At 33.5% G+C, this 21575-nt stretch overlaps 1 protein-coding gene across 17 annotated transcripts in view; it reads left to right on the top strand.

Annotated features, from left to right (window-relative positions):
- Positions 1–21575, top strand: part of DISP1 (dispatched RND transporter family member 1) — a 243168-nt gene that overhangs the window by 171667 nt on the left and 49926 nt on the right. For 15 of the 17 annotated variants that reach the window (XM_074262656.1, XM_074262670.1, XM_074262665.1 and 12 more), the window contains one exon: positions 7252–7766. The exons of 1 other annotated variant lie outside the window; for it this stretch is intronic. In XM_074262656.1, the coding sequence (XP_074118757.1) occupies positions 7252–7766 (515 nt within the window). Of the gene's footprint in view, positions 1–4295; positions 5041–7251; positions 7767–21575 lie in introns of those variants that run through there. One more of the 17 variants, XM_074262668.1, reaches the window with a different exon arrangement.

The raw sequence follows: 21575 nt of genomic DNA, 5'->3' as shown, positions 1-21575 counted from the left end.
TTCAGACAAAATTTTATACAATCAATTTTCTATAAGTGCTAGGGGAGGAAACTCAAATTTGAATAGCATTAAAAAAAAAAAAAAAAACTTAAGCAGAAACCTGATGTTCTGGTCACATTGTTCATACATACTTTTTCTACCTATCAATTGTAACTATCCTATTCTATAAGAAGTAAGCACAATTTTTCAAGCTAAAGTCTTTACTAGGTCTCAGTTTGTCTGAGGCAATGCCCATTCAATGATTAAGGATAAGTTTAAAAAAAAAAAAAAGAGGTAAAAAATGAGGCAAAAATAGGATTCTTTTACCTTGTTTTTAAAAAAACCAACAAACAAACAAAAAAAACCCCAAACCTGCCAATCTGAGAAAGGAAGATCCTGAGTGTTTGAGTGTTTCTGGCCACAACAGAAACACCTGCTATTTATAGCTGCTCACTCTGAGCCATCAAAACCCAAACAATAACTAAATGAGGTTTGGACTAGGACCTATTGTTGACCAATCAGTGAAAGCCAGATTTCTCTTGGGATTTGCTAACTGGATCTCCTTTTTCTTTCCCTTACTTAATAATTCTGTCATTTATTTAAAAAAAAAAAAAAAAAAAAAAAAAAAAACCATGCCTGAAACTCAAGTCACTCTGGTTCTTACTGATTGTCTAACAATATATCCCAGCCTAAGCTTTACTTGGTCACTTTTTGGGTTTTGAAGATTCTGAGTGTAAATAGTAATTGTTTCTATTTTGGCCAGAAACCCTGAAGATCTTCCTATCCAGATTGGGCACATAGTACAGACAAAATGTTAACTGTACTTAGTGAACAGCTAATTTTTCTGATTAAAAAGATTCAGTCTGATCATTGTTCAAAAATCAATCCTTGTTTGAAAGCCTTTTGCTTTATGATAGGCATCTGAGAGCTATACAAAAACTCAATATATAAATTTTTGGTTTGGTGTTAGGCAACATCTTTCCACATTATTTTTTCATTCTGTCTGATGAATTAGTACTCCATAAAACATGCATTGTAAAACAATTATTGACCAAAAACCTCACAGTATGAAACTATCAAAGCACTTAGGACATAAAATGCCAGCTGAATAGGTGAAATCTGAGATTTGAGCTTATGAACTTTTGACATTCTGATGTTGACATATTATATTTATGAAAGGCAGGAAATTCACTAAAAATAGCTTGCTTTAGGGATTTAAAGCCAGATCTTAAAGAAGAGCTTTCTTTTGGCAAGTTAAATATATTTCATACCCTAAGGAAAGCAACTTACTTAAACACAGATTTTTTTTTTTTTAAACTATTCATTTTCTTTTCCAAATTTAGATACCTTCCAGCTATCTACATTTATACAAATAGCAAAGTGGTAATATTTGTTGACTTCTTTTAAGTCTGGCCTTACTTATAGTTACTAGTTGTGTGATCATCCTGGACAAATCATTTAACCTCTGCTTCAGTTTCCTCATTTGTATAATGAGGATAATAACAGAACAGTGGTGAGCATCAAATGAGATGATATTTGTAAAACACTTTGCAAATCTAAAAGTATTGTGTAAATGCTAATTATTATTATTATTATTGCTGTTGTTTTTATTATAGTTTCATAGCCTCCCCCCTCACCTTTTTTTTTTTTTTTTTGTCTGGCATATCTCTTTCCTGCCCACTGCATTACAATGTATGTGGTCAGTCATTTTAATGAGCAAAACTTTTTTTGAAGTAACAAACAAATTGTGTACAGATTGTGTAAATTACAGGTGTGTTATATTTTTAGAACAAATTTTTTTTAATAATAGCTTTTTATTTTCAAAATACAAAGATAATTTTCAAAATTCACCCTTGCAAAACTTTGTTCCAAGTTTTTCTCCTTCCCTTTGCCCCACACCCCTCCCATAGATAGCAAACAATCCAATATATATTCTATATTCTATATTTATATATATTCTACATTTATCATGCTGCACAAGAAAAATCAGATCAAAAAGAAAAAATGACAAAGAAAGAAAAAGAAAGCAAGCAAACAACAAAAATTATTTACACAGGTTTAAATCATTAATTGATTTAGTTTCTGTGCTTCTTTTTTCCACTTGTTTCTCATTCTAAATGTTCTTCTGGAAGATGGAAATCACTGTCATTTAAGCATTTAGGATGTTAAAAAAAAAATCCTCATTTAGCCCACACATACTTGTCTCACTGTTATTGCCTTGCTTTTATTATTAACATTGTCAGAATTCCCTATTTATATTTAATCACATCATTTCATCCTTTACCCATTGGGCAGTTGATAAGGAAGGATTAGAACTCAGCAGAGAGACTGAGGTTGGACACATGAATCTGGGAATCTTTTGCAAAATGTTGGTAAAAGTCTATGATTCCTGATAAAATCACTACAAAAGGCTGTAGAGAGAAAATTAAAGATGACTTGGGATAGACAGTACCGTCTGACCAATAGTTAGGGAAGAGGGTATAGATGATTATCCAGCAGAGGAAACTGAAAAGTAGGTACATTGATAAGTGGAGAGCTTAGAGAAAGCTCTGAAAACCCAGAGAGGAGAGATTATTCATGAAGATGGTACAAACAACAGTGTGGAACAAAAGGATTAGGGCTCAGAAAAGACCTTTGAATTTAGTGATTATAAGATATTGCTGATGATGTGGTAGTTAAAAGATTTTAATTGATTAATTATTTCAGAAGACAGATTGTATAGAATTGAGGAATGAGAGGGAGTGAATGTAGATTTGTGGTTTAATTCCAGGGAATGGAGGGATTGATTTTGACAAGGATCATATCTAGAACTAAAAGTGATCTAAGGTTTCACAAATATTAAGTGGTAGACTTTGGAGAAAACACATCATGGTAGAACCCTACATCTCTAACTCCAAACGCAGTTCTTTTTCAAGTGCATTTGCTCAAGGTCTATTTCTGGAAGACAGGACTATAACCCATGTTGTTATTAGTCCAACACTTTTTATCATTAGGGTGGAGGTTCCTTGAATCTATTGCCTCACCCCTATTAAAGTATTATTGTACTCAAATGAGAGTAATTATTGCTCTAATCAATCAAAGGCATTAAAATAAGTGGAGAAAAGTCTTTGATCTGTTTAGAAGGAGTGAAATCCATTGCATGTACTTTCTCTTGAACTCTGTATGCATTTGTGGGAACTTGTCTTCCTAACCATTGGGGAGTTGTTCTGTTTCAGCTACCCCCTTTGTAAATTCCTGTTTCCAAAATTGTTTGATGACTAATTATTGGATGATTGGATATAAACATTGAATAGAATGCTGGATATGAACAAATCCTCATCCTTTACTGTGTAATTCTGGGCAAATCACTTAACTTCCATTTGTCTCCGTTTCCTCAATTGTAAAGTAGGTTGTTGTGAGGATCAAATAAGATATCATATGTAAAGCATTTAGCATAGAACCAGACACTTAATATGTACTTGATTAGTTCTCCCAGCTTCCCTCCCCTCCCCTCTCTCCCTTCCTCCCTTCCTTCCTCTCTCCTTTCCCTTCCTCCCCTCCTCCCTTCTGTTCCTCCCTTCCCTCCTTCTTCCCTCCTTCTCTTCTTCCCTCCTTCTCCCTCTCTCCCTCTCTCCCTCTCTCCCTCTCTTCCTCTCTCCCTCCCTCTCTTCCTTCAAAAGTACTTTATAAATGCTAGCTATTGGTCTACAACTACCTCTCAGAATTTCTGGTTTCCTTGATTATCTCACCTACCTCCTATATGACTTTTTATTTGACATATAGTTTGCATTTATCTATAAACTTATCTATTCCATTTGCCTCTATTAGAATATAAACTTTTTCAAATCAGGGACTTTTTTTGGTTTTGTTTAAGGTACCAGAAATATACAAAGCACTGAATCAATTATTGTGGAATGAATTAGTCATTCCCACTCAAGATAATTAGAGGAATGAATTGACAGACCTTTAGATAAACCAATGTAAATTATGTATAATAGTTGGTATAGTTTATATAGGAATCTTTTTCAGAAGCTCAAACAGACTTGTACTAAATTCACTTTTTTGTTAAGAGTTCATATTTAGTATCAGATTTTAATACCCACTAACCATTCTCCAATAGAGATAATTTGATAAGACATTGTATAGAAAACTGGACCCAGAGTCAAGAAGATTTGTTCAAGTCTTCAGCCTCAGGTAGATACTAGCTATGTAAACCTGGATAAATGACTTGACTTCTATTTTCCTCAATAACTTCATCTGTAAAATAGGGATGATAACAGCACCTAACTTTCATGGTTATTGTGAATATCAAAAAAAGAGATAAATTTAGAAAGCTCTTTTAAACCTTAAGGTGCTATATAAATGCCATTATATTAATTATAATAAATAGTTAAAGGATATAAATAAACACTTCTCAAAAGAATTGCAAACTATTACTAACCATATGAAAAAATGCTCCAGATCACTAATGATAAGGGATAAACAAATCAAAACAATTTGAGTTTCAGTTAACACCATTTAAATTGGCAAAGATGACAAAAATGGCAATAGTTTTGAAAGGATTTTTAGGAAGATAAGCACACTTGTTGAAGAAACTGTGATTAGTATAACCATTTTGGAAAGCAATCAGGAATTATATAAATAAAGTGTTTAAGATATCCATGTTTATTGACCTTGAGATTCTTACTAGTCTAACATCCTAAGTAAGCCAGGAATAAGAATAAACCCACCATATACCCCAAAATATTTATATTAGCACTTTTTTTTGATAGGAAAGAATTGGAAACGAAATATATACCCAATGGCTAAAGAACTTTTGGTATATAAATGTAATGGAATATTGTGTAATGGAATGGTGTAAGAAATAATAAATGTGATGGATACAGAGAAACATGAATTGATGCAGAGCCAAAGCAGAGCAAAGAAAACTATATGCAACTACAACAGTATAAATGAAAAAGACAACTACATACATATAAAAAATTAAAAGTAAATGTTGCAAAATTATAAAGAGCAAGAATGCCTTGGGGAGAAAATATGAGAAGATACTTTCAATTCATCATCTGTGGATTACTGTAGGAGGTCCATGTGCAATATTGTACATTGTCTATGTTTTATTAATGGGTCATGTTAATCTTTTTCTTTTTTAAATTAAAAATATAGTTTGATATGAGACAATTCTCTGAGAGAGGCAGGGGGAAAACTAGGGTGATGTAAGCAACAAAAGACACGAATAAAAACTTAATTTAAAAAATCCAAGATATTGAAACAAAATTCACATTTCAATACAATGATTATATGTCTTCTTCCACTATGAATCCAAAACTAATATCAGAATTTTAATGCCCTATTCTGGGAGCATATTTGCTAGCTTGCTTACAGGCTTCCTGAACTCAGAAGCTTTTGGCTTCTATCTAAAGATGTATAAAATCTGAAATAAAATCTTCTCTATGGGAAATCCATATTTGTTCAAATTATCACAAATGTAAACTAAAAAGAAGGAATACCTTCCAGTATTTCCCATAGGTCTTCCACCCAGATCAAAATGAAATTGAGAAAAGTTCACTTCCAATTTCTAAGCCTGAGTTCAAGAAGTTTTATTCTGAAAGCTGTCTATGTCAACCGAAGAAATTCAGTGAAGCTGCTACTGTAATGTTCTCCATTTTGGTTTTCTTGGGGTCTCTGGGAGCAGTTGTCATTTCAGTTTAGTACGAGTAGCCAGGGGTTAAAGTCTCTTTCAAAGTGCTGTCTCCTTCACTTGGGGCTTGGCTAGTTTTCTTAGAGGCCTATCTCTCTCCTTGGTTCTGAGAGCTTGAGCTCCTGCCACCAGTTCTTTGTCTTCTCTGCTTCTACCAGCTTCTTTTCTGTGGTTCTCAGTTCTTGCTGTGCTCCACAATGAGTACAAACCAATCATTATATCACTAGGAAACCATTATTTGTTGTAGGATTAAATCAACGCTAAACTAGATTTAACCATTGTCTCTTTAATTCCACTTAGTACCTTGTTTCAAGTTCTGGACCATAATGTGCTACTATATTTGGTTTGATTTCTTTCTTTAGCTTTCAGATTTGGATCAGGAGACCAAGAATATCACTTTCCCCTTTCTCTATTATCTGCTTTAAATTAGTGTTCCAGTGAGTTGTTAATTGAGCTTGACCATACTACTAGGAATTCTATTGAAGTTTTAGAAAATTCTGATTAGGACCAAAAAATGACAGACTTGCTTAAAACTTTAAAAATTCTGCATACTGAACTTTTTTTTTTCCACCTCCATAAGACTGTGCATTTTACATCTCCTATAAAATAAGTAAAATGATTTGTGGCTGACTAATGCTGACATAGTATGCTTCCTTTGTTATTCCTATTGTAATCCTCAATTTCCCCCCCAAATTTTTTTAGCTATCAAACATTTATTTTTTAATCTAGCTCCTTTCCACTTCCCCTTTTTCCCCACCTTTCCCCTCCTCTCCCCTCCCCACCAACTTTTATACCTGGTGGTTCATTAGCCATATTGCTTGGCTTAAGTTGATTATTTCTTTTCTTCAACCTATTTTTAGGGCTTCATTGACTTAGAAATAGACTCAAACTTAAAGATGTTTCCTAAAATATCCAGCCTTCCAGATCCACAAACATATCTTAGACTTTTAGCTCTTAGTGAAGTGCTTGGCCCATAATAGGTGCTTAATAAATGCTTAATGATTGATTAATTTCAGGATAAGTACATGCAGCAAAATGACCCTTCAGCTATCAACACTCATTTTTGTGTGTATTATTTCACAGATGTTTAAGAACTCATTTGAGCTAGATATAGTTAAGATCAAAACTAAGAAGAAGGGAGGGAGAGGTGAGAAGAGGAGTTAGGAAGGAGCAGTGTGATCATAGAGAACCTTTATGAATTATTGATGGTGTTGGTCAGGCCAGTAGGTCAATTTGTTAATGAGTTATGCTTAATTTTACATCTCCTTTCTATTACTGCTTTGGTGTGTCTTAAATTTCTACATTATTAACTTTTTAAAAATATAGATCTTTCCAGGCAATTAATTTTGTTTATTTTAAACTAGATTGTAGGGTCCTTGAAGGCAAGGATTTTATTCTGTTTATCTTTATATCTTCCCTAGAATGTAGCATAGTGCCTTTCATAGAAAGCTCATCCAGCCAATGTCTGTTGAATGAATCACTGTTTCTATTACATGTGTTATTTTCATGCCCCTAAATGAATTTAAATCTTTGCCCATCTTTCCAGCTTACATATTTCTGAACAAAGACTCATTTTACTTTATTTTCTTTCATAGCAAAGAAGTTGGAGCATGGCTATGAGCAGTGGAAATAATGATTTTATGGTCCTGAGCAATGGCGACATTATGCCCAACTCCAGTACCCTTACATCTTACGATGGAGACATTGCAATCCAGCAGCACCCATCCAAAGAAGCACCTAGAACAAAAGTGAGTCCAAATGGATGCCTCCAAGTTAATGGCACAATTAAACCTTCTTTTCTGCCTTTAGACAACCAAAGAACCTCCCAGATGTTATCACAATGCTGCCATCCTTGCCCATACCATCACTCTTTGAATAACCATAGCAGTCACCAAGAGTGCCATTCTCAAGTTGGTCCCACAGCACCATCTCCTGTGGCCTCGTGTTGCATGCAGCCACACTCAGAGTATTCTGCATCTCTATGTCAAAACCATTCACCTATATATCAGACCGCCTGCTGTCTTCAACCCTCTCCATCATTCTGCCTGCATCATCAATGGCCTGACCATTTTCAGCATCAGCCAGTGCAGCAGCATATAACTAACGTAAGGTGAGTGTGGTCAGTGGTTTGATGGTTCTTTGGTATTCAGCTAAATGTATGCATGCATATCCTGCTTGTATTTACTTCTCCACAAGATTGAGGAAAAATATTTGAAGAAGAGATTGCAAAGCAATTTTTTTTTTGTTTTGTTTTTTTTTTTAGGTTTGGCCTGGAAAATGTTAAATCTATGTAGAGAATGTAAAATCTGAAATTTTACTTTTTATTTTATTGACTTTATCAGTTTTATTTTGTGTTGACCATGGAAATTTCTATTTTGGGTAAAATTCATTGTAAGGAAGATTAAATGTTGAGCAGCTTGATTTAACTTGTCTTTTTCTTCAAGATTATAGTATTTATCTTAGGCAACTGTTTAGTAGTATAACTGGAAGAAATGCAGGTTTTTTTTCAAATAATGTTTTTTCTTAAGATGTCAAAATTATTTGGTGATGGTGGGGGATTATTTTAAATAACTTTTAAGTAGAGGTTGCCTTCACTGTTGCCTGTATTACATTATAAGTCAATGTTCCCCCCACTCTCACCCTCAGTGAAAGTTGAGAGATTGTAAGTGGTTGTGAAGGTTTCCAGCCTAGGTATCATCTGAAGAGAGAGAAAGGTCGAAACCTTTAAGTTGGAAGAGTCAGGACACTGATCAGGATACAAGGGTAATAGGTTAAAGAACCTTGAAATGTAATAATTTTTTGGAAGAAAGATGATACCCATGTGCAAGATGCTTTACAAACTAATGCTGGTTTATTAATGAAGCTACTTATTATGGATTTCACACAATCTTATAACTTCCTGTTTATTATCCATTCAAATTGTTGTAATGATTGCATTTCAAACTTGTCTTGGACATTATATTCCTTTTCTGTCTAGAATTAGCTATTTTTAGGAAAATCTTGGTTTTCTCACCTCTTGATAGGAGAAATCTGATATAAAATTTGACTAGTTTGATACTAAGTTCATTTCGATAGCTTTTTGCTATCCATTTACATGAAATATAATTAATTTTTTTTCAGATTTGTGTGTGTGTGTTCAGATACTTAATAAGTGATCCTATGACTTAGATTAAGGTTCCTGCTATTGTTAATAGTGAGCATCCTTAATGAAATGTGAATGTAAAATAGATAGAACTGACCCTCTCATATTTATTTTTTCCATTTCTCATTAAGGAATTTCAGCTTATTTAACATATTTGTATATTGTTGAATTGTAGCTTTCATAATTGATACATATAGCTGTGTGTAGGGGTTGATTAAAAATGATACTGTGTAGACTGTAGAGCATGTTCAGATCTGTGGGGTTTAAAGATACTAGCAAAATACTCTTCAATATGGGGCCCTTAATTTATTTTACTTTCTCTCTCCTTGCTCCCCACCCCCTTCCTTGTCTCTGTTAGCTTGAAATGACTTCCTTATGTATAGGTGATATAGGATACACCTGAGCAGTAATAACACATTTTGTAAATCCCAGGTACTTTGTAAAGGCCAAATACTTTTTCATTGGAGAAAAAAAAAAAAAAAACTAACAAGAGAAATTAATCTTTAAATTAGAACCAGAACTTGAAAGTACATAAAAAAACCTTTTATCTTTTCACCGGGTTTTGAAAGTATTTGAGAATATCTGTTTTTTAACTTTAAAAAGCTGATCTGAAAGTATTTATATGTTTACTTCTCACAATTATTTACCTTATATGATTTGGAAATATTGTAATTATTTACCACACAAAACAATTGCAGTTTATCCCAGTTTTTTTTCCTCTCACCTCTTTTCACTTGTTCAAATTTGTTTTGCTTTTCAAAAAATTCATTCCTAAAAGATGCCATTAAAAGAGTAAAAAGTCAACTAACATTTTTTTAAAAGAGCTAATATCATATTTTGAAGCAAATGCCCTTTAGAGAATTTTGTATAACATCTTAAATCTTTGGGTAAGTCACCAGTTCTTTCAATATAAGGAGCTGTGCTAAGTTTTTCCAGCCTTAGGCCTAGCATTTGTCAATGATCTAATTTTAAAGGAATGAGAACCTGACATATTCGTTTAAGTTTACTGGTTATTTCTAAAGAGAGATTGAAAAATGCCACATTTCTACAAGCTAAGTCTTAACAAATTGTGGAGACTAAAATGTTAGGACAGTTTTTCCATAGCTTTAGAATTTGGACTTTTGGACAAAATATATGCATCATAAAAGAATTATACATCATCTCTATTTTAAAGATATTATCAGAGAACTTGTTACATGAACTCATTTGTGTATATGTAAAAGTGTTAAGGGAACTGGGACTTTAGCAGGACACACACATATACACAGATACCATCACCAAAAAGTTAGTGAAGTTTTAAATTACTAAAGCTAAACTAATATTTTTGGGACACCCTTTATATAAACAAAAATTGCTAATAGATTTTATAATTACTAATTCAATGAGAGCTAGAGTGCCAAATCAAAGGTAAACAGGGCTTGGGGTACTCACAAAGCTCTTGTATATTAGAGAAATGGAAGAGATATAGAGTAATAGTGTAAAAAAATAACTAATAGTAACACTGATAATTGCCATTTTATAGAACACTTTGAGACAAAATGCTTTACATAAATATTTCATTTGAGTCTCTCAATAGCCTTGTTAAGTTACTCCAGGTATCATTAGCCTCATTCACTCTAGAAAGACTAAGTGACTTCCCATGGTCACTCTGATTTAAAATCAAGGCATTCCTAATTCCAATTCCAGAACTTTTTTTTTTTTTCCTATAACATTGCAGTTATTATTACTTGTTCAATTGTGTGATCCCACAAAGAGGAAGGGGGAAAGGGAGAGGGAGGAAAAGAGAAAGAGGCAGAAAGAGAAGGAGGGAAAGAGATATACAGACAGAAAGAGAGATAGACACACATACACACATAGAGAAAAAGACAGACAGGAGGGGAGGGAGGGGAGAGAAGAGGAAGGGGAGAGGGAGAAAAAGAAGGAAAGGAAGAAGAGACATAGAAAATACAAAAAGAATGGGTGGGTTGTAATAGAAAAAAAAAGGGAACTTAATTTGAGCCTTGAAGAATGAGCAGGAATAAAGTAGAGAGTATGAGGAGGATAGCATATGAATGAAGGAAGATGAGATTATACATGTAGAAGACAAATATTAGAACAGTTTGGCAGAGGTTTAGAGTAGCGTAGTAGTGGAAAGTATATTCTTCATCTCAACTTCACATCTAAAACCCTGTAGTGTCTGGTTCTCTAAAAGACTACATGACCATATTCTTTATTTTGCAATGTGTGAGGAAATATTTCTCTGGAACCAGTCGTGTTGCCTTTGGCTTTGCTGAAATAAGTTATAAATTATCCATTTGGGGATATGAACAGACAGTTTTCAGATGATGAAATTGAAACTATTTCCATTCATATGAAAGAGTGTTCTAAATCACTATTGATCAGAGAAATGCAAATTAAGACAACTCTGAGATACCACTACACACCTGTCAGATTGGCTAAGATGACAGGAACAAATAATGAAGAATGTTGGAGGGGCTGTGGGAAAACTGGGACACTGATACATTGTTGGTGGAGTAGTGAAAGAATCTAACCATTCTGGAGAGTAATCTGGAATTATGCCCAAAAAGTTATCAAAATGTGCATACCTTTGATCCAGCAGTGCTACTACTGAACTTATATCCCAAAGAAATACTAAAGAAGGGAAAAGGACCTGTATGTGCCAAAATGTTTGTGGCAGCCGTTTTTGTAGTGGCTAGACACTGGAAAATGAATGGAGCAGAACTAGGGGATCATTATACACTTCAACAACAATATTGTATGAGGATGTATTCTGATGGAAGTGGATATCTTCAACATAGAGAAGAGCTAATCCAATTCCAATTCATCGATGATGGACAGAATCAGCTACATCCAGAAAAGGAACACTGGGAAATGAGTGTAAACTGTTAGTATTTTTTTGTTTGTTTGTTTTGTTTTTCTCCCCAGGTTATTTTTACCTTTTGAATCCAATTCTTCCTTTGCAACAACAACAACAACAAAATTTGGTTCTGCACATATATATTGTACTTAGGATATACTATAACATATTTAATATGTATGGGAATGCCTGCCATCTAGGGGAGGGGGTGGAGGGAAGGAGGGGAAAAATTCAGAATAGAAGGGAGTACAAGGGATAGTGTTGTAAAAAATTACCTATGCATATATACTGTCAAAAAATGTTATAATTATAAAATTAATTAAAAAACAAACAAACAAACAAATAAATAAATAAATAATCCATTTGGGGCTTTCTTAAAGGTGAAAGGGTAATAGTATTATTGTTCAAATTATTATGGAGTTTTCCATCCAAAAATAGCATTTAAGTTTTCTGACCTAAACTATACTTACCTTTTAATTTGGTGTTGCAAATATTCTTGATTGTAGTACCCTTACCTTCCCCATAAATGGTACCTGGTAATGTAACTAACACATTATCATGTTAGAAAAACTGTGATAGTTTTGGGTACTTGCCAAAGACACTTTTCTCCAAATGTGATTTCATAAGACAGATGGTCACCTGGGATGCCTCCTATGGCACATTAGTGGAATTGGAGCTTTAAAGCTTTAAGAGTGCTTTGGTTAGAGACCCAAAGGACTGTCAACCTACTTCAGCCAATATCTACTCCCCTTGCTACCTTTTTGTACATAGTGATCATATTTATTTCTTTTTAACCTGTTTTTGATCACTTTCAACTTTTTTAATGCTATTTTAATTTCAGAGTCATTATTCCCAAACATTTCCTATTTCGATCTTTCTGACTGGGCTTTTTTCTTTTAAAAAGTTGGAAGGAAGAACTTTTTTTATTTTTAAAGGAGAAATTGTAAGTATTTAAGAGTCTTGCCCTTTAATATATTATCCAGGCATGAAACTAAACTAAAGGCTTCTGCTGGAAATGTCAGTATCTCCACAAGTCTCCTGTAGTGTCATTTCACTTTGATTCATCCTTCTAGCTATCTATCACAATCTTACCTTTCCTGTTGCCCTAAAACCTATATTGTGCTATTTCATTGTAGAATTTGGCTAAACAAAAATATGTAAGAACTTTTATTAGTTGTCTAGGCATGAAAATCAGCATTTACAGAAAGACTGTGAGGTCTACTCTTATTCCAACCTGTGAGACATAATACAAACTCTTTTGATGTTAAGGTTATATTTAGAAAACTGAAGTTCCTAATTCTAAGGCTGAAAATAACTTATAGTAAGCATTTCTTATCAATATCATTGCAACTACTATTTGAGTATTCATACTGTGCCAATATAACATTTCAAATCATAGAAGAGACAAGAAGGAAAGAGGGAGCTAGCTAAAGAAATCAATATAGCCACACTGAGAACTCTCTAAAGAGAGATCTTTAAACAAATCCTGTTTTTAAAAGAACTATAGAAAGAAGTGGGAACAAAAGTAGTGAACTGAAGATGAATACCAAAAACAAAAACAGCATAGTCCTGTAATATTAGTGTCAAGAATACTAAAGTCCAAAATCATCAAAAGTGAAGTGCTCCATAAAACTGAGGTTTATCCAGAATGCAGATGACACAGCACTGGAAGAGATACCCAAATTGTTGGATGGCAGATTCAAGATTGCAAACGATCTTGAAAGGCCAGAATGATGAACCATATTAAGTAAGTTGCAGTTTTATAGGGATAAATATAAAATCCTATGCTTGGATCTAGAAAATAGACTTCACACATATGGAAAAGACAGCAACTTTGGTATCAAAAATCTGGAGATTTTAGTGAACTTGGGTGAAAAATAAGACTATATATATATATATATATATATATATATATATATATATATATATATATACACACACACACATACATATATATGATATATCTGTATATATGTGTGTAACCTCAAAGATTTGTTCTAAGACATTTTCATCAAAAATCATTTCTTAAAGCATTTACATCTTAAAAGTTTTAGGTTGAAATAGCTCAATTTAAACTGAAAAGGAAGTCTTCTCTGGGCCGTATTCCATCTAGCATTCATAGAAACCATTTTCACTGTCAGAGCCTTATTGGGAATAGTCAAATTTCTCCATCTCTTCTTTCCCTCACCTCCCTACTCCCCAATAAACAAACCAGCAACTGTTTTGAGGTGAATTATAGCTTGAGGGAGGAAAATAATTCAGCCTAAACCAAGAAAAATTGAGGGATATTTGGCCACACTCTGCTTTTTTTCTATGTATTCTTTCTCCTCCTCTCTTTACTTTCTTATATTTTTATCCTTTATTTCTTCAATTCTTCTTTTCTCCTCTTAAGACCCAGCAGTATCTTTGAGTAATGCTTAATCCTAGTTTAATAAATGTGATTTCTTCCTTTATTTCCTTTGGGGTGTGTGTGTGTGTGTGTGTGTGTGTGTGTGTATGTGTGTGTGTGTGTGTGTGTGTGTGTGTGTGTGTGTGTGTGTGTTTTTAACTATATCCTTATGCCAACTGCCATACTCCAGAGGAAGAAAGAAGTAGAGAAACCGAGAGGAATTATGCTTTAGTTGTTTTTTTTTTTTTTCTTTCTTTTTCTTCTTTATATCTTTGGAAAAAGTTAGGGATGGATTAAGCCTGTTATTTCGTTGGTGTAGGTAGTTCTCAAGTGAGGAATGGCCCTCTAACAGTTCAGGTCAACTCCTTCTCTGTAATTAATCCGTTTAGAGAATTGTCTAGAGTACTTGAGGAGTTAAATGAGGAGTTAAACTTCTGTCAGATGCAAAATTTGAATCTAGGTCCTCTGGCTTCTAGGATGAGTTTCTACTACAGTATTTCTCTCTTTCACTTTATCTCCAAATTGGGGGGGGGGGGACAGGTAAGTGGCTAATGCATTTTTTTTTTGGTGGGGGAGACCCTAGGGATGTAGGATAAATTTTTGTTATTGTTCACTTGTTCAATCATGTCTGACTCTCTGTGACTCCATGAATCATTGCATGCCAGGTCTTTGTATCTTATAGTATCTCTCAAAGTCTGTCCAAGCTCATGCTCATTGCTTCCATGACACTGTCTATCCATCTAATCCTTGGATCATTCCTTTTTCTTTTGCCTTCAAACTTTCCTAGCATTAAGGTTTTTTCCTAATGAATCCCATATCCTCAATAGCCAAAGTATTTAAACTCCTGCTTCAGCATTTGACCTTCTAGTGAGAGTAGCCTGAATTAATTTCTTTAAGTACTGAGTGATTTGAGCTCTTTCCTCTCAAAGGAACTCTCAAAAAGTCTTCTCCTATGGGTTTTTTAAAAATAGTATCAAAGTCCATGGGATTTTTTTCTTGTGAATGCTCTAGGAAATTTTTGGCAAGCATCCAATGTAGTGATCTCTTTATGAAGGTTCATTTTAGGAGAATTTTTGTAAAATATAGTCTTGATTTCAATGAAACTAGATTTATTTTATTTTTTTTAATTAAAGCTTTTTATTTAGAAAGCATATGCATGGGTACTTTTTCCAACATTGACCCTTGCAAAACCTTTTGTTCCAAATTTTCCCCTCCTTCCCCCCACTCCCTCCCCTAGTTGGCAGGTGGTCCAATACATGTTATATATGTTGAAATATATATTTAGATCCAATATATGTATATATGTTTATGCAGTTATCTTCTTGTACAAGAAAAATCAGATCAAGGAGGAAGAAAAAGAAAAACTGAGAAAGAAAACAAAATGCATGCAAATAATAACAGAAAGAGTGTGAATGCTATGTTGTGTTCCATACTCAGTTCCCAGTCCTCTCTCTGGGTGTAGATAGCTCTCTTTGTCATTGAACAAGTGGAACTAGATTTATTTTTATAGACCTTAACAATAGACAAAATTAATAAAAAGTGATAATGTTGTAAACTTTAAAAACATGTTCCAAGGCAAATCAGTTGAGAGTTAACTGAAATAGATAAGTATTTATTATTGATATTTTCTTAAAGACTTTTCCCTTACAGCCATAAAATAGTAGACTCAGGAGTCTGCTGAATCTCAGATTCTGTGTTTCACAGTATATAATATGTTTTCAGAATACTAAGCTTAATTGGCCTTGACCTTAATCACAAGTCTCCCTCTCAAGAAAAACCCCAAACCCCAAACATTGCTTCATAAAATTTGAGTGGTTGAAACATTGTGAATTGTAGACAGATGCATTCTTCAGCTATCCCTCTTCCCTTTTCTTTGTACTGCAAGTTGTTTGGCAGATGACTAAGAATGAGGGAGAAATTTTATAAAGTTCAAAGGTCTTTTTTTTTTAAGCCTTTTTAAGGAGGGGTTGGAGTATCTGCCAAAGAGTGAGGCATAAAAGCAAGACATTGTTATGGAACAGTTCCATCTATGATTCCAGGAAAAGAGTAATTGTTATCGAGTGTACTCTCTTCTCTCCAAAGCTTAGCCGAATTATTGCTCGTTGTAAATACATAGAAGGGACAAAACTTAACCTCTGAAGATCTTTTCTTGCTATGGTATTTTAAATAATTTTGATTAAAATGTGACCATACAGAAGCAGTTTTTGTTTTTTTACAAAAGCCACACGTTTAAATGTGAGTAGCTAGTGAAAAAAGCATTGGGGAATTTAAGCTTCTTGGGAGCAGAAACACTTTTGGTTTGGTCCTTGTTTTGAATTGTTTGGAGTCAGAAAGTGTGATTCAAATCCTCATACCCATTCAGTTTCCCAGCCTGGAGCCACATATTTGGCATTAGGATACCTAGATTTGCAGCTAGTCTTTGTTACTGGGTGATCTTGGAAAAACCATTCCATTTCTCTAGATCTTTTTCCCCTTTGGAGAAATGATGAAGCTTGAACTAGATGCTCTCTAAACTATTTCCCATCTCTGGCTTTATGATCCCACAACAGAATTTTAAGTCCAATCTTCCTCTTATTCATTATTTACAAAACTAAATTATATAGAAATATTTTCTGATAATTTTTACTAAACAGTGCTTATTGTAGAAAGATCATTGATTGTCACAGTCTTTTCAGCAACATGTTAAACATACTAGCAATGGTGACATCTTTTCATGATACTTTTGTCTTTGCACATAATGAATAGCTATATATATATATATATATACATATATATATATACACACATATAGGTGTTTCTAGAAAAAAAAGTATTCTTTATGTTGGTGAGAGCTTTATCCAAAACTTTCAAAATCCTTTGCTGCATTCTTTTCACAGCATTTCATCTTACAGTTAAATTGCTCAGTATGATCACTGTCATGTAGAAGTAATCATACAGCATAATCCCTATTTGAGGCATGGAAAGCTTGTTAAAAACTTGACTACAGCTTACAAATTTCATTTGTTTGGTTGTCTACTTGCTCACATCTGATAGACTATGAGGGTCATGATGGTAAAGACTGCTTTTTACATCTTTCTGTTTACTACCATGATCATCACAACATCTACTGTATGTATAGTAAATAGTAAATATTAAATACTTGATAATGTTGGGGGTTTTATGCATGTTTCCCAACATGGCCAACTTATATTCAGTGCTTGGTAGTTTCATTTTACATGTGCTAGGCCTTTAGAGGAAAATATGCAAAAGTTAATAATAAAGAAAATTTATGTCCTTCAGAAACTGCTTTTCACTTATGGGGAAAATGGACTATTTTGAATGGATTGAGTGTTTGCATAAATATTACCAAGAACATTTAACTATTTTGGACAAAATATTTAAGTGTTCTTATTCTTTATAAGGTTATGAGCCACTGAAATGGCTTTTGAAACACCTCACTTAGAATATGAAAATTTAAAATAAAAACCTGCTAACACATTGGTATGATCAATTGTCAAGTTTTTTCCAAACACGAAGAAATTATTTTAAAAGGTTTTATTTTTTCTTGTGCTATTTCTTTAATGTCTGTTGTTTGATGGTTCTTTGCCAATTTTAATCTGTACCCCCACAACTATTTCTTTATTCCTATGTCTCCATAACATTTCCTTTTTAATGTTTAAAATTGTAGCCTCAAGAAAAAGAAAAGATAGAAGGCCGATATGAGTGCTGGGTCATTGCTTCCAGCACAGAATGTTGACCTGCATTCTAGATTTGACGGTGCTACAAGCATATGCCTTTGAGAGCCTAGGACAGATTCAGAGCAGCTGGTTTTTGGAATAGATAACCTGGGATGTAGGGTAGGGAAGGAGTTGACAACTATTCCTGGTTCCTGGAGAACAGTAACCATTTGTGCCTCCATGAATTATCAAAACTGGGTAATAATGTTCATCAGATTTAATAAATTTTGAAAGTTTCTTATTTACATCTTAGTTACTCACCCCAGGAAGTCAGCAGACTCTCTATTATATAGATTATAGGATTTAAACCTGAAAGAACCTTAGAACTCAATAGATTCAACCTCTCATTCATTTGTTGCATTTAGGTAAGATATTTTGTCTTCAGCAAATTAGAATGTTTATGAATATCATTTGAATTTCACATATTTTTCATTTTCTGGTTGGGACTTAGTAGTTGCTAATAATGACAATTAAAGGATCTTAGTTAAGCTTGTTACTTGTAGCTGATGGTTACTGAAGTCCACATGGAACTATAAGCTTCAATTAATCATCTCCAACTGAGCCAGAGAGAAGGTGGTAGAATAGAGTGTGTAGATATGGGCCTTTCTCACAGAGTTATAAGCTCAAATGATATACTATATCTATAATTTTCCAAACTTAAAAAAGCCCTATGAAATTATTGTTTTTGTTTTTGTTGTTATAATCAACATTAGAGGGTATAGATGACCAAACTTGAAGTCAAAAGACTTAAGATTAGAGACCCAACTCTGGCAATAATCAGTTCTGAGACATAGGGTAAATCATCATTTCATAGCTTCGTGCCTCATTTTCCTCATTAAAGTAATTGAGCTAGATAATACCTCAGCTTCCTTCTATATCTAATATTCTGGTATAAATCATCCTAGGAAAATGTTCTAGCGCCTTCAGACTCCAAGTGATTTCCCCCTTTTACAAATACCTAGGAAAAGGAAATAAAAAGAGATATCTGGTCTTAGCAGTTCTCATTGTAATGGGGGCAGGCTTTATTTTGAAGGAGACTTCTGAACCTCACTTTCTCAGCCTTTCTCCACAAACAAAATGAACCAAAATACAAAGATCTTCCCAATTAAATTTTTTAAGAATCTTAGATTTTTGTTAATTGTTCATTCCAATTACCACTGGGTTTGAGATACTTGACAGTTCATTTTAAGACAAGCCCAATACAGACTATTTAAAAATAATTGTACTATCTGATTCAAGTAAATATAATATAGTTAAACTTAAAATTACTTAACTACAACATATTCCTAAGAAAACATCATCAGAAACAGTAATTGCTTTATAAATTATTAATGTTCCCAATTTTTTAACTATAAAACCCTACGTCCAAAGCCAGATGGTCTTTCATGTTCTTTTCTTCACCTCCTTAATTTCTTCCATCCCACCCCAAAGCTGACAATTAAGTGACTTAACATAAGAATACTATGAGTGTTTTGATGGGGAATTTATACTTCCATTCAGCAGTCAATGCTCTTTGTTTAGTTTAATTTAATGAGGTTTTTCTGGCTTTATTAGCTTTTCTTGGAACTGTTATTAATGATCATTTTTCACCTCTTATTAAGAAAACAATATATGATGTTCTCATTAAGCATGTTTTCTACAAAGCTTAAGGCAATAGACTGGTATGAAAAGACATCACCGAAAAAGCAAGACCTTTAATTCAGTGCTTGGTTAACTTTGAAATATAAGACATGAGGCTCTTTGTTTATGATGTCTAATCAAACAACATAGTAGCTATGAACTATATTTTCATTAAGTAAAGAGTACTTTTCAACCATTTAAAAGATATTTTAATTGTGGCACACATATATATGCATACATATAAACCTGTGTACATTTGTGTGCATGTGTGGGTGGGTGGAGGGTGGTGGATTATTGTAGTTGGGGGAATTCTGGGATTCATGTTTTGATGTGTGTGCTGCACAGGACTTGGAGCCCTGTGGCACTTTTGACCTTTCGAACCATTTCTTCCCATCCCTATATGTGGAAGAAACAAAATGTTTTTGAAAATGAATTTCCCATGCCCTACTTCCCTCACCTTTGAGAGGGCAGCAGCAAAGCTGCTCTTTAACTACTGATCTGCTATGGTCTTTGAACTCTGCAGTTTTTAGAAGAAATAATTAGCTGATAATATAAGGGGAAATGCCATTCCAAGCCCTTTACCACAACCTAATTTTACATCACAGAATCCCTTTCTTATTTACTGAAATGACTGGAAAAATGACATCAAGGCCAGCTTCTTTTTTGAATCTACTTGAATAACAAAGAAGAACTATTTTTTATAAGTTTCATATAAATTATTTAAGTATATTAACACTAGGATACTTATTTATTTTGTTTGAACTTTTCATAAAATTTTTAGAGGGGATTTATGGTATGTTTTTGTTTTTGTTTTTTAAATTTTGGGAAAAAATTCAATTCAACAAACTTGTTAAATCCCTGTGATAGATGCTAAGACTAAAAAAAAATTTTTTTAAATTGTCCTTACCTTCAAGGAACTTGAGAAAGTGGGGCAAGGAACAATAGAGTACACACATAATTTGATGACTGACAGCAGTAACAATTTCAGATCTCAAAAAAAGGCTCTCTGGAAAAGGTGCCAGCCTTGAAAGAAGATAAGAAAAAAATGGAAATGAGGAATGAAGTACATTCCATGCAAGGAGGGACAGCTTGTATGAGAGCTGAAAAATGGAATGTCTAATTCAGGTAACAGCTGGTGGTCCATTTGGAATAGTGTGCTTTAAGGGGAGTAATATGAAATTGGATGGCAAAGGCAAATTGAAGCCACACTTGGAAGGACTTTAAAGACAGCCTGACAAGTTTTGTATTTTATCCTAGACATAAATAGGAAACTTAGGAAGGCAGTTTTTGAACAGAAAGGTGACATTTTCAGACTTTTCCCTTAGGAAGATTACTTTGACAGTTTTGTAGAAGACACATTAGAGGGCGGAGAGACTAGAGACTAGGAGACCAATTAGGAGGTTATAATGGCTGATTAGTTACAAGTATTAATTGCTAATTGAGATAGTTTCCAAATAATCAGACTCCATTAAGTATACCATTTTGATCTTCTGCATTTCCTTGGACTGACATCCTTAGATGATAACTATTTATCTTTCATTAGCGATTTTTGTTTGGGTTGGCCTGGGGATTTGGAAAAATGTGTGAATTATGCTATAAGGGATGTTTTTCTCTCACCCTCCCACAGTCTTTTATCATCTCTCTTCTGTAATCTTCTTTGTTAATGTCTGGGGTTCAGTGATAGCAAGTTGTTAGCAGCTGGAGGACAAGGATGGATTTTTTTTTCCCTTTCCAGCTAATCAGTGTCAAGTGAATAGTGAAGTGGGCTTGAAAATAGATGACAAGTAAGAGAAAAAAAAAAAAAACACAATAAAACTGTCCAAAGCTACAAACATTTTAGAAGTTTCCTTAGTAACTTTAAATTTGAAAACATCATTGTTGTTTTTAAAGTGTTGGATTTCATTGTTTGGGTCAAAAAGACTTATTTTCAGTTTGAGGAAAGAAATGCCAAATGTATCATAGGTCTATGTAGAGGGGAAGACAAATTACAAATTCTTTTTTTTTTTTTTTTTAAATGATTGTGGTTTTAAAATTTTAATAATTATAATTCAAAAAATTGTTTCTTTTGTGTTTTGTTATACAAATAATAATGAATTGTAACATTCTATGTATTTTTATTTCGTGTATTTGATTATTCTAAGTTGGGGATCCATAGTCTTCACCATGACTGCCAAAGAGATATATAACACACTAAA

Source organism: Sminthopsis crassicaudata, chromosome 4, assembly GCF_048593235.1.
Source record: "Sminthopsis crassicaudata isolate SCR6 chromosome 4, ASM4859323v1, whole genome shotgun sequence".
Lineage (NCBI taxonomy): Eukaryota > Metazoa > Chordata > Mammalia > Dasyuromorphia > Dasyuridae > Sminthopsis > Sminthopsis crassicaudata.
Note: the sequence above shows the minus strand (reverse complement) of the source record. Positions and strands in the feature narration are given on the sequence as shown.